This window comes from Podarcis tiliguerta, assembly GCF_965153285.1.
Source record: "Podarcis tiliguerta genome assembly, chromosome: 3".
Taxonomy (NCBI): Eukaryota; Metazoa; Chordata; class Lepidosauria; order Squamata; family Lacertidae; genus Podarcis; species Podarcis tiliguerta.
The window spans coordinates 47,986,148-47,998,326 of NC_139536.1; the positions used below are offsets into that span (position 1 = coordinate 47,986,148).

The 12,179-nt window shown below is 45.9% G+C and overlaps 1 protein-coding gene across 1 annotated transcript in view; it reads left to right on the forward strand.

Moving 5' to 3' along the window:
- The first annotated feature begins 5,235 nt into the window (after nt 1–5,235).
- Nucleotides 5,236–12,179, forward strand: part of THBS2 (thrombospondin 2) — a 47,719-nt gene continuing 40,775 nt past the window's right edge. Inside the window, exons 1-3 of the mRNA XM_083434045.1 lie at nt 5,236–5,625; nt 7,962–8,036; nt 9,474–10,030. Of these exons, the coding sequence (XP_083290171.1) occupies nt 7,967–8,036; nt 9,474–10,030 (627 nt within the window). The 5' untranslated portion in view covers nt 5,236–5,625; nt 7,962–7,966. The remainder of the gene's footprint in view (nt 5,626–7,961; nt 8,037–9,473; nt 10,031–12,179) is intronic.

Here is a 12,179-nt window from a genome sequence, read left to right on the forward strand (position 1 = left end):
TGGGCTTACCGATCAGAAGGTTGGTGGTTCGAACCCCCACAACGTGGTGAGCTCCCATTGCTCTGTATGCTATCCAACCTAGCTGTTCAAAACATGCCAGTGCACATAGATAAATAGGTACTGCTGCGGCAAGAAGGTAAATGGCGATTCCGTGCGCTATAGTTTCCGTCATGGTGTTCCAGTGCGCCAGAAGCAGTTTTAGTCATGCTGGCCACGACCCAGAAAGCTGTCTGTGGACAAACACTGGCTCCCTTGGTCTAAAAGCGAGATGAGCACCGCAACCCCATAGTTGCCCTTGACTGGGTCCTTTACCTTTTTTATATACAGTGGTACCTCAGGTTAAGTACTTAATTTGTTCCGGAGGTCCGTTCTTAACCTGAAACTGTTCTTAACCTGAAGTACCACTTTAGCTAATGGGGCCTCCCGCTGCTGCCGCGCTGCCAGAGCATGATTTCTGTTCTCATCCTGAAGCAAAATTCTTAACCCGAGGTACTATTTCTGGGTTAGCGGAGTCTGTAACCTGAAGCGTATGTAACCCGAGGTACCACTGTATATTTTCTTGGGGGCTTCCTATTCATGGAGCATAAGGCTAGCAAAAGCTACTAGTCACAGTGACTATAGAGCAGGATTTCTTAAACTGTGGGTCACGATTCATCTGTGGTAGGTCATAGCTTTTATAAGTAAACCCCAAATAATTATCACCTGCAATCATTAAGTGGTATGATGAATGCCTCTTACAACTTTTTGTTCTGTTGGCATGTTATAGTGCAGTGTTGATGCTTGTAACCAAACCCCAGAAAGCCCGGAGTCTTACATTTTAATACTTAGGAATTGCTCGCTGGTGGCAAAGAAGGCCTTCAGTCCAGAATTCATGTGATGATTAATTCATGGGTCACCAAACCAAGTTAACTGGACTTGTGGGTTGCCACACCAAAACAGCGCTGGGAACCCCTGCAATCAGGGTCAATGTGCCTCTGAATGCCAGTGGCTGGGAATCGCATCATGGGCAGGAGAGTACTATTATGTTCATGCTATGCATGTGTCTTGACCTCTGTGAGGAGAGACTGCTTTGTCTGATGCAGGCTGCAAGTTCAGGAAGAAGGTTACCACCATCTGCTATCCATGAGAATTAGGAGCAGAAGACCTGAACTAGGAAACGGCAAAAAGGAACCTTAAATTCTCCAGCCGCTTTTTAAGCATGACCCCACTTCATAAAACCACTCTACACATCTAGAGGTGAGGCAGAGCAAGGTGGAGAATTTCCTGTCTGGAGCTCGGAGGCTGCCTGTGTAGCGTAGCGTTATGCGCTGAAGAGATTTCCCTCTGGCTCTTGCCTTACAGCTGGATCCTGCCTGAGCGCTCTGTCAGTCTCCCTCCCTCCGGACTCCTGCTGCTCTGCAGCTTCTCCCCCTCCCCTCCCCAGCATGCCAGCATCTCCAGAAGTGAAATATGCAGCTCTTCCATTCCCTCTCCATGCCTTCCCCCCAGCTCTATCCTGACACTGGAGCTGGGGAGGCAGGGGCGGTGACTGCTGCTGCTGCTGCTGCTGCTATCTGGCCTCAAGCCTTGCACCAACCCAGCTAATGAGGGCCAGGTTTATTCCACACGCTAGTGCGCCTGCCAAGGAGACAGTGTTGCTAGAAAAGTGGAGAAGGAATCCACGTCAGGCACGGCTTCCCACAACTTTTGAAGTTCAGCAATTGGAACAGTCAGTAAGTGTGGTAGGCATGTTTCTGAATCACGCACAATTGCATTGCGCCCATCTCTTTTTTGACAGGCTTCTCCTTGAGAGAAAATGGATCCTGTGCTTTCATCTTGGTTTGTAGCAAAACATACTTTTAGGCTGCAGTTCTGTACACCAGTGGCTCCCTGTTTTTCAAAAGCCGAGCCATGGACCCCCCCCCCTATTTTTGAAAATGTTGATGTCTCTGTGGAAGTTTTTGATATGTGAATAGTGCCACCACACCCTTCGAGGTATCCCAGCACAAAACTGGGGTGCACATCTTCCAGGTCACATTCCTGCGTGAGTCAGGTGACCCACACAAGAGAGTATGGCACCATTTTGGGGCGCCACGAACTGGCGCAAGATGTGCACTTGGCTCACATGTTTTTGGCCACTGTGCTCTCACACAAAAGCACAGCCCCCCACAAACAGGATGTCCCTGAAGTTGATGGGTATGTGCCATGAAGACCCTGGGTGGGTTACATGGAACCCCTGGGGTCTGTGGACCACCAATTGGGAAACACTACTATATGCAATTGCTTGGGAGGAAGTCCCATGGAAGCATATGAGGCTGACTTCTGAGTAGGCATGCATAAAAAGATTGCACTGTCAATAACCGAAATCCTGCTCTATAGGCACAATGCACCCAGTTTTTAATGTCTAAAAAGAGGGGTACAACAGTACAAGTTTATCGGGACACTTGTCTAGAAGCCTTCCCATATTACTGATAATACGTGCAAGCTGGTTGGGAAAGAAGCATCCTCTGAAGGTTCTCAAAAGAGAGTCTTCCTTTTTATCTTACCTTGGACCATGCATACCGCCGTGAGCCATCCTGTTCATCAGAGTTAGAGACAAGGAGCACTCTTAGGTCTTAACAAGAAGGCCCTTGTTCCAAGCATATGGAATGTCCCGTCAATCACATCCACCTGCCAGCATGGAGGTCTCTGCACAACTCTCTGCCTTAACAGTAGCTTTGCCGGACTAGTGTGTGTTGCTAAGAGCTTTCTGGAGGGAGAAGACTGATATTGATTGGGACTCATAGAATTGCAGAGTTGGAAGGGACCCCAAGGGCCATCTAGTTCAGCCCCTTCCTTCTCTCTCTCTCTCTCCCTGCAATGGATATATAATACCTACCTCTGCACTTGCTTCTGAATCTCTCCTCCTCATGTTCAGTTGTAAATAAAAAGGTGGCTGGCTGCATCATCCTGTCCAAAGGCTCCTTCGTACTTGTATGGGTGACTGGGGAAGGACCGTAGCTCAGTGATGGAACATTTGCATGGAGGTCACAGGTTCAATCCCTGGCATCTCCAGGCAATGCTGGGAATGTCTCTTGTGTCTGAAACATTGGAGAGCTGCTGCCAGTCAGTGTGGACAATTTTGTAAACGGCGTGTGGAAATGCCTGTCCATCCTGGGAACTTTATTATTATTATTATTTTAAAAAACATTTTTATTATTAACAAACACGACATAAAATGAGCATCAGAAGCAGAGAACAGAGAGGTAGAAGTCACTGGGCTGTATCCAGCAAAATGGTCCTGGACCTTAAACTTGGTTCAGGAGTAGATGGGCAGCCAGTACAAGTGGAAGAGGTCCTTGTGTGAACAGGATGAACTCACTGAATCCTACAGTAATGTCTAGCATCAATCTGATGTTCTTCTCCCATCCTGCACCCACCAGCATCACCTTTGTACAGTTGATGAGTGCAGGGCTCAGGTAGGCAGCTGTTCTTCAAGAACAAGTACTGACCTAACTTAGTCTTTCCTATATACAAAGAAAGGACTTAGAAAGATGACCACTCTGTCTTGCCAGAATGGTCCAAGCATTGGTTTTCTCCCGCTTGGACAACTGCAATGCGCTCCATGTGGGGCTACCTTTGAAGGTGACTTGGAAACTACAACTAATCCAGAATGTGGCAGCTAGACTGGTGACTGGGAGCAGACACCGGGAGCATATAACACCGGTCCTCAAGGATCTTCACTGGTTCCCAGTACATTTCCTAGCACAATTCAAAGTGTTGGTGCTGACCTTTTAAACCAGGCATAGGCAAACTCGGTCCTCCAGATGTTTTGGGACTATAGCTCCCATCATCCCTGACCACTGGTCCTGTTAGCTAGGTATGATGGGAGCTGTAGTCCCAAAACATCTGGAGGGCCAAGTTTGCCTATGCCTGTTTTAAGCCCTAAACGGCTTTGGCCCAGTATACCTCAAGGAGCATCTCCACCTCCATCGTTCAACCCAGACACTGAGGTCCTCCTCCCTCACTGTGAGAAGTGAGGTTACAGGGAATCAGGCAGAGGGCCTTCTTGGTAGTGGCACCTGCCCTGTGGAACACCCTCCCTTCAGATGTTAAGGAGATAAAGAATTACACAACTTTTAGAAGACATCTGAAGACAGCCCTGTATTGGGAGGTTATTGTCTGATATTTTTGTTATGTTTTAAAAATATACTATAAGCTGCCCAGAGTGACTGGGGAAAACCAGCCAGATGTGTGGGCTACAAAATAATAATAATAATAATAATAATAATAATAATAATAATAATAATATCCTGAGACTGACTCTCTCTCCTCCTGGGGTGGGAGTGGAGGTAAGGAAGCTGTGCTTGGTCATGTGCCGTACCCTTGGAGGATTTCTTCCCACTTCCTGTGTGCAGCTGTGTGGCAGAAGAATGTAAAGCTCTTCCTTGCTGGAGATCTTCCAGCAAAGGCTGGCCAGCCATCTGTAAGGATTTGGGAATGCTCAATCCATTTGTGCCAACCTGGTGCCCTCCAGAGTTTTTAGACTACAACTCCCACTAGCCCCATCTTGAGGCCACTACGTTGGCACAGGCTGATGTAGCTTCTGTGTGGAGAGCCAGTATATTGCAGTGTGCTGGAATGAGACCTGGAAGACTAGGGTTCAAATCCCCACCCAGACATGAAACTCACTGGGTGACCTCAGGTCAGTCGCTGCTTCTCAGCCTGACCTCCCTCACAGGGTTAATTGAGGAGAACCACGTATGCCACCTGGAGCAACTTGAAGGAAAAAAGGTGGGATTAAAAATGCAATAAATGCAGAAAAAAATCTACACCAAGTAGGGATGGGGAGTTGGCCTATAAGGCACTTCTTCAGCTTTGGGTGAAGAGTGGCTGGGGAAACCCAGCCAAATGGGCAGGGTATAAATAAGAAAATTATTATTAATTATTATTATTATTATTATTATTATTATTATTATTATTATTATTATTATTATTATTATTATTATTACTTTGTAACTCACTGTTCCTCAGCATTCATCCTTTGCTTCTTCTCCAAGCGGCCATCCAGAATCTGGACCCGTTTTGTCCCACCAGGAAATCCAACGGGATCATCAAATCGCTGGATGAAAACAAAGGCAAAAAAACCCAAACACCCAAATTCCTCCCAAGTGTTTAGGAATGGGGAGGAGGTGTGACCATGCCTCATTCCTTTCTCCCCCTCGCTCCTCCCCTTCCCCAGACGAAAAGCTGCCAAATTGGGGGTGGGGGGGAGGAGGGGGGATTCTTGTGGTTCAGGATGTGGCTGGATGTGGGCTCGCCTTCCAGGTAGGCGAGCGAGCAAATTGTCCGCTCGGAATGGGGAATTATGTCATTGCCGCGGAGAGACGCCTTCCAAGAACGTTTCCTCCGCTGGCTGATTGACAGGCCTCGCATGCGAGAGGAGCCTATATAAAGCAGGCGAGCCGAGCGCCGCTTTGAAAGGCAGCCCGGCTAAGAGGCGAAGCGGGGTTTTTTGCGCGCACCTCCCCGGCCGAGGACTTGCCCTTGCAGGGAGCTGACTTGGCTTCGCGCTCTCGCCACGGGACTTTGGAAACTCGCCGCCTGCTTGGAGTTGCATTGGGAAGCAGCAGCTCTCAAGAGCATCGCGGGGGACTTGCGTGCCAGGTAACGGCCCTGGGACCAGTGCGGACAGGTTGGAGCCGGATTGTGGGTGGATGGGTGGGGGTCAACAGAGGGACGCCCCCGAGAGACCCTGGCAGCACCACCTCCAAGGAGTGAAAGGAGACTTGCTCCCTAGGGTCGTCTTAAAAATAAAGAAAATGGGCTGGAGCCAAATCAAGGGGGGGAGATCGCAGGACCTAAGTCAAAGGAGATTAAGTGCAAGCATCCTATGTATGCAGTTTTCCAACCTAGAAGGGTGCCTAGGACCGGAGCCTAAGGCTGCAATCATAACTCCGCTTACCTGGGAGTAAGGGCCATTGAATTCAGCGGGTGGTATGCAACTAAATTTTACTCAGAGTAGGCTCATTGAAATGAATGGACCTAACTCAAACATGTGAATTTCAGTGCGTCTGTTCTGAGTAAATCGTATGGGAATGCCATTCAGTAGAATGGGACGATTAAGATTGCACTGGACCCGATTCTTGTCAACAATCTTGGGTAGTTTCTCCGGTTTTTTTCCCATTCTTTCCCTAATTCTTCCTTGTAAAGAAAACTTTTTTTTACTTGGGCTGAAAAAGGGCGTAGATCTTTAGGATGAAGAAAGGGCACCACCCACCACTGGGAAGTTTTCTTGTGCAAGCCCCGTTGTCAGGAATGGCAGCTGGGAACACACACAAAAAGCAAATGCTCACAGCAGCTTGACAGGACAGGGGCCAATGCAAAGTCTGATCAATATCTAGTGCATTGTATGGTGCAACCCTAGATAGCTTCCAGAAAAAATTTTCAAGGCTAAGATGCAGGAACTCCTTTGGGGCACTGTCATGAGGAAGTTCTCATGTACACACCCCTGTGAGAGTGATGGGAACTCTTTCTTTTCACTGGAGTTTAAGCAGGACAGCAGAGCTTCCTAAGGGAAACCCGGTCTTTGTCACTCTATATAGCATCATTGTAGACTTTCTGTGTCTAGGGATGGCACTGATTTTCTTATGATAAGGGCATGGGTTGATAAGGTGACTTCAAAGTACGGTGCGATCCTTGTAGCCCGTACAATCCAACCATAATGAAGCAGAGGAATTAATTATGTGCACAACCCCACTTCTGGAAATATTCACCTTGCACAAAAATACCCAGTTTTGGTGTCTTCTTTGGGAAAGTGCAGCAGATAAGGATGCAAGCTGTGGATGGGGGAGATTTACCCAGAAACAAATTCCACCTAGTTCAATGGGACACCTAGTGAATCTACTCTGGATTGCAGCTGCGAACCTATAATTTTGGCTAGGGCAGGTCGTGAGATTTAAATTTGCATCTCTTCAAGAAGTTTGGGTGTAGAGAAATCATCAAGAAATGTATCCGGCAGAGGGCTAGGTCTACTCTCCTGAGTCCATTCAGACACAAGACAGAGGTGTAGTCCATTCCTGTGCTTGTTTACTCAGAAGTAAATCCCACTGACTTTTCTAAGATCTGGGCTGCAGTTCTAATAGTGTCTACTCAGAAGTAAATGCTGCCAAATACAATGAGGTTTACTCTCAGGTAACTGGAGATTGGATTGGAGACGCAGCATCACTTCATCTTGATGTGACACAATTGGTATAGAGAAGCAGGCTGTCTCTGTCTTTCCAGCAGTAAGAGAGTATGTATGTGTGAATGAGTGTGACTGAGACAGGGAGAGACTGGAATTTGCTATTGTAGCTTAATATATAAGTTAAATTACATGTGAAATGCTGCTGGAAATACCATTATCTTTCAAGAATGTAGCTCTACGGCTTGCCAAAAGTGGATTTAAGAGATGCAATAACTAGTAGACTATCTGAGAGCCCAGACGTCTCATGGAAAACTTTTGAAGACAATTCTGGTTGTATCATATATATTTCCTTGAATTTATTAGGAAGGATATTAAACACTTGAGCCTCCCCCTCCCCCGCACTGTGCATTTAAAGCGTGTGCTTTCACTAATTTTATCATAGTCAAGCCAGGATCAAGCACCTGGCTTCTCACACATATAGAGGCATTGTCAGAAGTAATAAATGTCCTGTTTGCAGTGTATACCAGGATTCATTAAAAATGCCCCAATGATGGGTTGATTTTTAATCTTTGTCTACCACACAACAGTGAAAGTTTTCTGGTTTGCAAGTTAAAAAATACAACAGAGAAACATAAATATAGAATGGCAATTAATTGATGAAGAACGATTTAGAAATAGGTGACATAAACAATAAAATAGCATCTGACAGAACCAACATTTGCTTTCAAAATAGTTGCTTCTGTTGTAAGCTTGTGGGAGACATGGGAAAATTTAAAAACAGACAATCAACAATGTGCACATCTTGCTTTGTTCATAGGCATTATGCAGGACAGGAGCTGGCTGTTGTGGCTGACGATCTTGCTAGCTTTGTGGATTTCCTCAGAGGCTCAAGGTAGGTCTTTAAATATCTGTAGCATTGAGGCCAAGTATTTCCAGAGTGGACTAAAGCTCTGGCAACCGTAGCCTGATGCTTAAAAGGAGCTTGGCTTCTGCTCACTCACTTGGCTTGGTCTTGAGAATAATTGCTCAATTATTTCTTTCCATAGCATGCCTGAAATATGAAACTAGCCTGCATAGATAATATACCTTACTATAAATGCATCAAGGAAAGTGGAGGGATATGTATGTAGATCAAATTGAGGGTTGGCATCAATTGGTCAAATTAATTTGTGGTGTAAAGACCTCCCCCTTTTACAGCACCAACTACTTAGTTGGCTAAAATGTATTTATATTTTGGTTCTCCTTGTTGGAAATTAGGATTCAGTTATCAAGCTGAAAAACTACAAAAATATGCTTTGTTATTATTGTTTGTTGCATTTATACCCTACTATTCCCTAAGAAAATTAAGAGCAGCTTGTATATGGCATCCCTATGGCTTCCAGGTTCTCACTTTGGATATTTGCAGACAGTTTGATTTGAAATTTTGTTGGACTGGATCCAGAGAAGAATTCTACACAGCCAGTGGGGTTACCTGGCTCCCTTCCAACTACAGTATAGTTTCCTGCACCCCTCTTGCTCACTCTGTTGTATTATCTCTGCCCCCCAAATCAATCCTGAGAGCTGAGGCACATGATGGGGTTTGAGAGTCTGCATCAAGACAGAGAAATTAGGAGAATTTGTTGAGGCAGTCATGCACAAGCAGATATGTATATTTCAACTTGAGCAAGGCACCTCTGGATCTAAGCCATTCAGTTTCATGAAGGATATTTTCCACACATTTTCCAAGAAGCAGTACCAAGTAGATGGAGTCACTGAATTTGGTGTTTTGTGCCAAATGAACAGCCATTATTCACATCCCATTAGGAAGAAGTAATAGGCAAAGACACATAAGAGCCACCATTTTCAGATTGCCAGCATCCCAATTGGATGGGGGCTTCAATGGTAGGACTCGTAAGATTGCCTGTATGTGGTCCCTGGTACAATCCCAGATTGCAGGGCTAGGAGAGAATCTTCTACAAGTCCCTTAAGAGGACTGTCAGGCTAGGTGGACTGCCAAGTTTGATTGATCACTCATTTGTATGGACTGCTACTACTGTTTCTCTAATAATGTCTGATGGTTCCCTGAGCATGCACCCACCCTAAGCATCAGATCATTTTCTTCATCATTTAAGTCAGTGTGGCTCATTGGAAGTGTGTTGGATTTTGATCAGGGAGACTCGAGTGTCCATTTCCATTTAGCTGGCTGGCCTTGAACAAATTAACTTAAGTTTACTCCATCTATGAAAATTGGAGTATCTGTGACCTGCCTCATAAAATGAGGGTGAATGAGATCACCCCATGCCTTACATTTCTTTGTTAATCATGTTCCTTCATGTTGTTGCCTTTGCAGATGACGGCCAAGAGGACGAGTCCACTTTTGACTTGCTGCAAATAAGCAACATAAACAGGAAGACAATTGGAGCAAAAGTATTTCGGGGCAACAATTCCAATCTCCCAGCATACCGCTTCATCCGGTTTGATCACATACCTCCGGTTAACTCGGAGAAATTAAAGCAGATTATTAAACTGATCCAGCGAAACGAGGGCTTCCTTCTTGTAGCCACCTTCAGGCAGGACAGGCTGGCCAGGGGCACCCTCTTGGCACTGGAAGGCCCTGGCACCGGTCAGCGCCAGTTTGAGATTGTTTCCAATGGCCGAGAAAATTCACTCGAACTTTCCTATTGGGTAGATGGCTTCCGGAAGAAGTATCTTTTGGAAGACGTGGACCTAGCCGATTCACTATGGAAGAACATCACAGTACAAGTAGCCGGGGAAAACTACAGTCTCTATGTTGGTTGCGACCTCATTGACAGTGTGAGCCTGGAGGAGCCTTTCTATGAAAACCTGAAAGCAGAGAAAAGTAGAATGTATGTGACAAAAGGATCTGCCAGAGAAACTCACTTTCGGGTAGGTAACCTACAACACCTGTGAGGTTAATGACGTGCAGTTCAATCCCTATGCATATCTACCCAGAGGTTTGGTATGAATTCAGTGGGGCTTCCTCTGAGGTTGGTGTGAATAAGACTGCAGCCTTATAATGATATCCTGACAGAAGGCAGCCCATATAGTAGCCCCACTGAGACTTTTGTCTTGGACTGTGCAATGGGAAGGGTGGCAAATTTGCGCAGCAGAGGGATAAATCTGTGGGCATGAGAAGAATGTGGTGAAATGGTGGCTGCTCTGCCTCAGACAGCAGAATGTCTTGTGCTGGTCCTGGATCCTGTTTAGTTTGCCTTATGTATGCTTAACAATGTAAACTCTTAGGCCAGAATTAGAGGGGATTCAATTGGCACTTTTGGAGAACCAGCTTCTCCCTTGACTTTGGTGCAATGACAGTGCTGTTCTCTTTCTGAAAACTCTTCACACATACTTAGTCTAATTATAAATGGATGCAGAAATATTTGCCCCAAGTGAGGAAGGGGTATCTCTGTTTGATTCATCTTCGCTCTGTGCCAAGGTCACAGAAGTGAAAATGGAGATGTTTTCCATAAAGGTGGGTGAGCACGATGCAACAAGTCTCTTCTGCTGTTTGTCTAGAAGCCACTCCAAGATGGGAGAAGGAGCTGTCTAAAACCCTGACACATTTGGCCCACTTGCTATATCCAAACCTCTGAATGTCCACCAAGAGTTGTAGATAGGCAGCATGGAGGCCGTATAGGCTTCAGTCCTCTACACACTTACCAAGGAGTAAGCTCCATTAAAGTCAGTGAGGCTCGCTCCTGAGGAGAAATGTATAGAATTGCTCTGGCAGCTTCTGTTAAGATTTGCTGCTCTAACATCTACACCACACTGGCTGTCATGTCTGGGGTAGGATGCGGGAATGACTCAATAATATCAGCCACACATTTTGTTTGCTACACTTATGAGGAGAGGAGGGAGACACGGGGTTGCTGCTTTTGGCAGGAAACCATTGTTCTGCACTGCATCTTGTTCTGGCCTCAATGGCAAATGTCATGGTCAGGTAAAAATGAACCCCATAGCATTCCCGAAGAAGTCCTTCATGGACACTCTATCTCTTGGCTATTAGAATACTACCTTTGCTTTTCCTTCAACTGGATGATTCCTCAGAGCACGAGCCAAGAGCTCCACTTTCTGATGGCTAAAGAATTAACTTAACCACATAGAGTAGAGGCTGGTGTTCGTTGGGATGGCAAGGTGACCAACACTAGGTGGAACCAATGACAGATGGAGCCGGCAAATTCTGGTTGTGTTCCTCTCCTTTGCTTTTTCCCTGAAGAAATTTTCCCAAGCCAACACTGAGGGGCAGTGGGAGGAGGCTGATAGGCAGTGCCATCCCATGGTCTGGATGTAAGGAAGGAAGCAAACAAACAGGTGGGGGCTGGCTGAAGACAGACTGAAGTTGGTGGGGCAGTGGCTACTTTGTCCTAACATGCCAACCTCCACTGCTCACCTGAATTAACCAGAGTTCAGCTGGATGGTTTGGAGTGCTTTTACTGAAAGCTCCGTGGTGGCTCATTGGCTGCTGAACGCTGGGATTTGGTTTGCATGTGACACTAAGCCAATCCATGTGGGTTCCCACAGCAAAAGTCATGACTGTTGCACTCCTCCAGTTCTGCTGCCACCGTGTTACTCAGGACTAAGTCAAAGTTTGGCATAGCATTGCATTCAAATCTGGGCTCATGGTTTGTCTCACTTCAGGCAAATCGTGAGTTGTAAACAAGGTTTGTTCTTCATTTATTGCTTTTGGTTTGAGTGGATCAAAGGTGTCATCTTCTTAAGAAGATTGAGGAGGTCCGTGTCTGATGTCTTGCAATTTTTTTATGTGTTGTAAGTTGCCCAGAGTGGCTGGGGAAACTGACAATTAGAACTTCTGGCAATGCATTAGCAAGAGAGCTGGTGGAATATTGTCTCCCACGCTGAGAAATTACTGCCCTGAACCAACATATTATCTACAAACAATAGTATTTATTCTAGCAATTCGGATATGTGGTCACTGTACCCCTATGCAGGGATGGAGGACCTATTTGGATTGTCTGTGCTTGAATATGATGGAATCCTGAATGCTCTGGGGGATTGTGACCTCGAGTACTGCCCA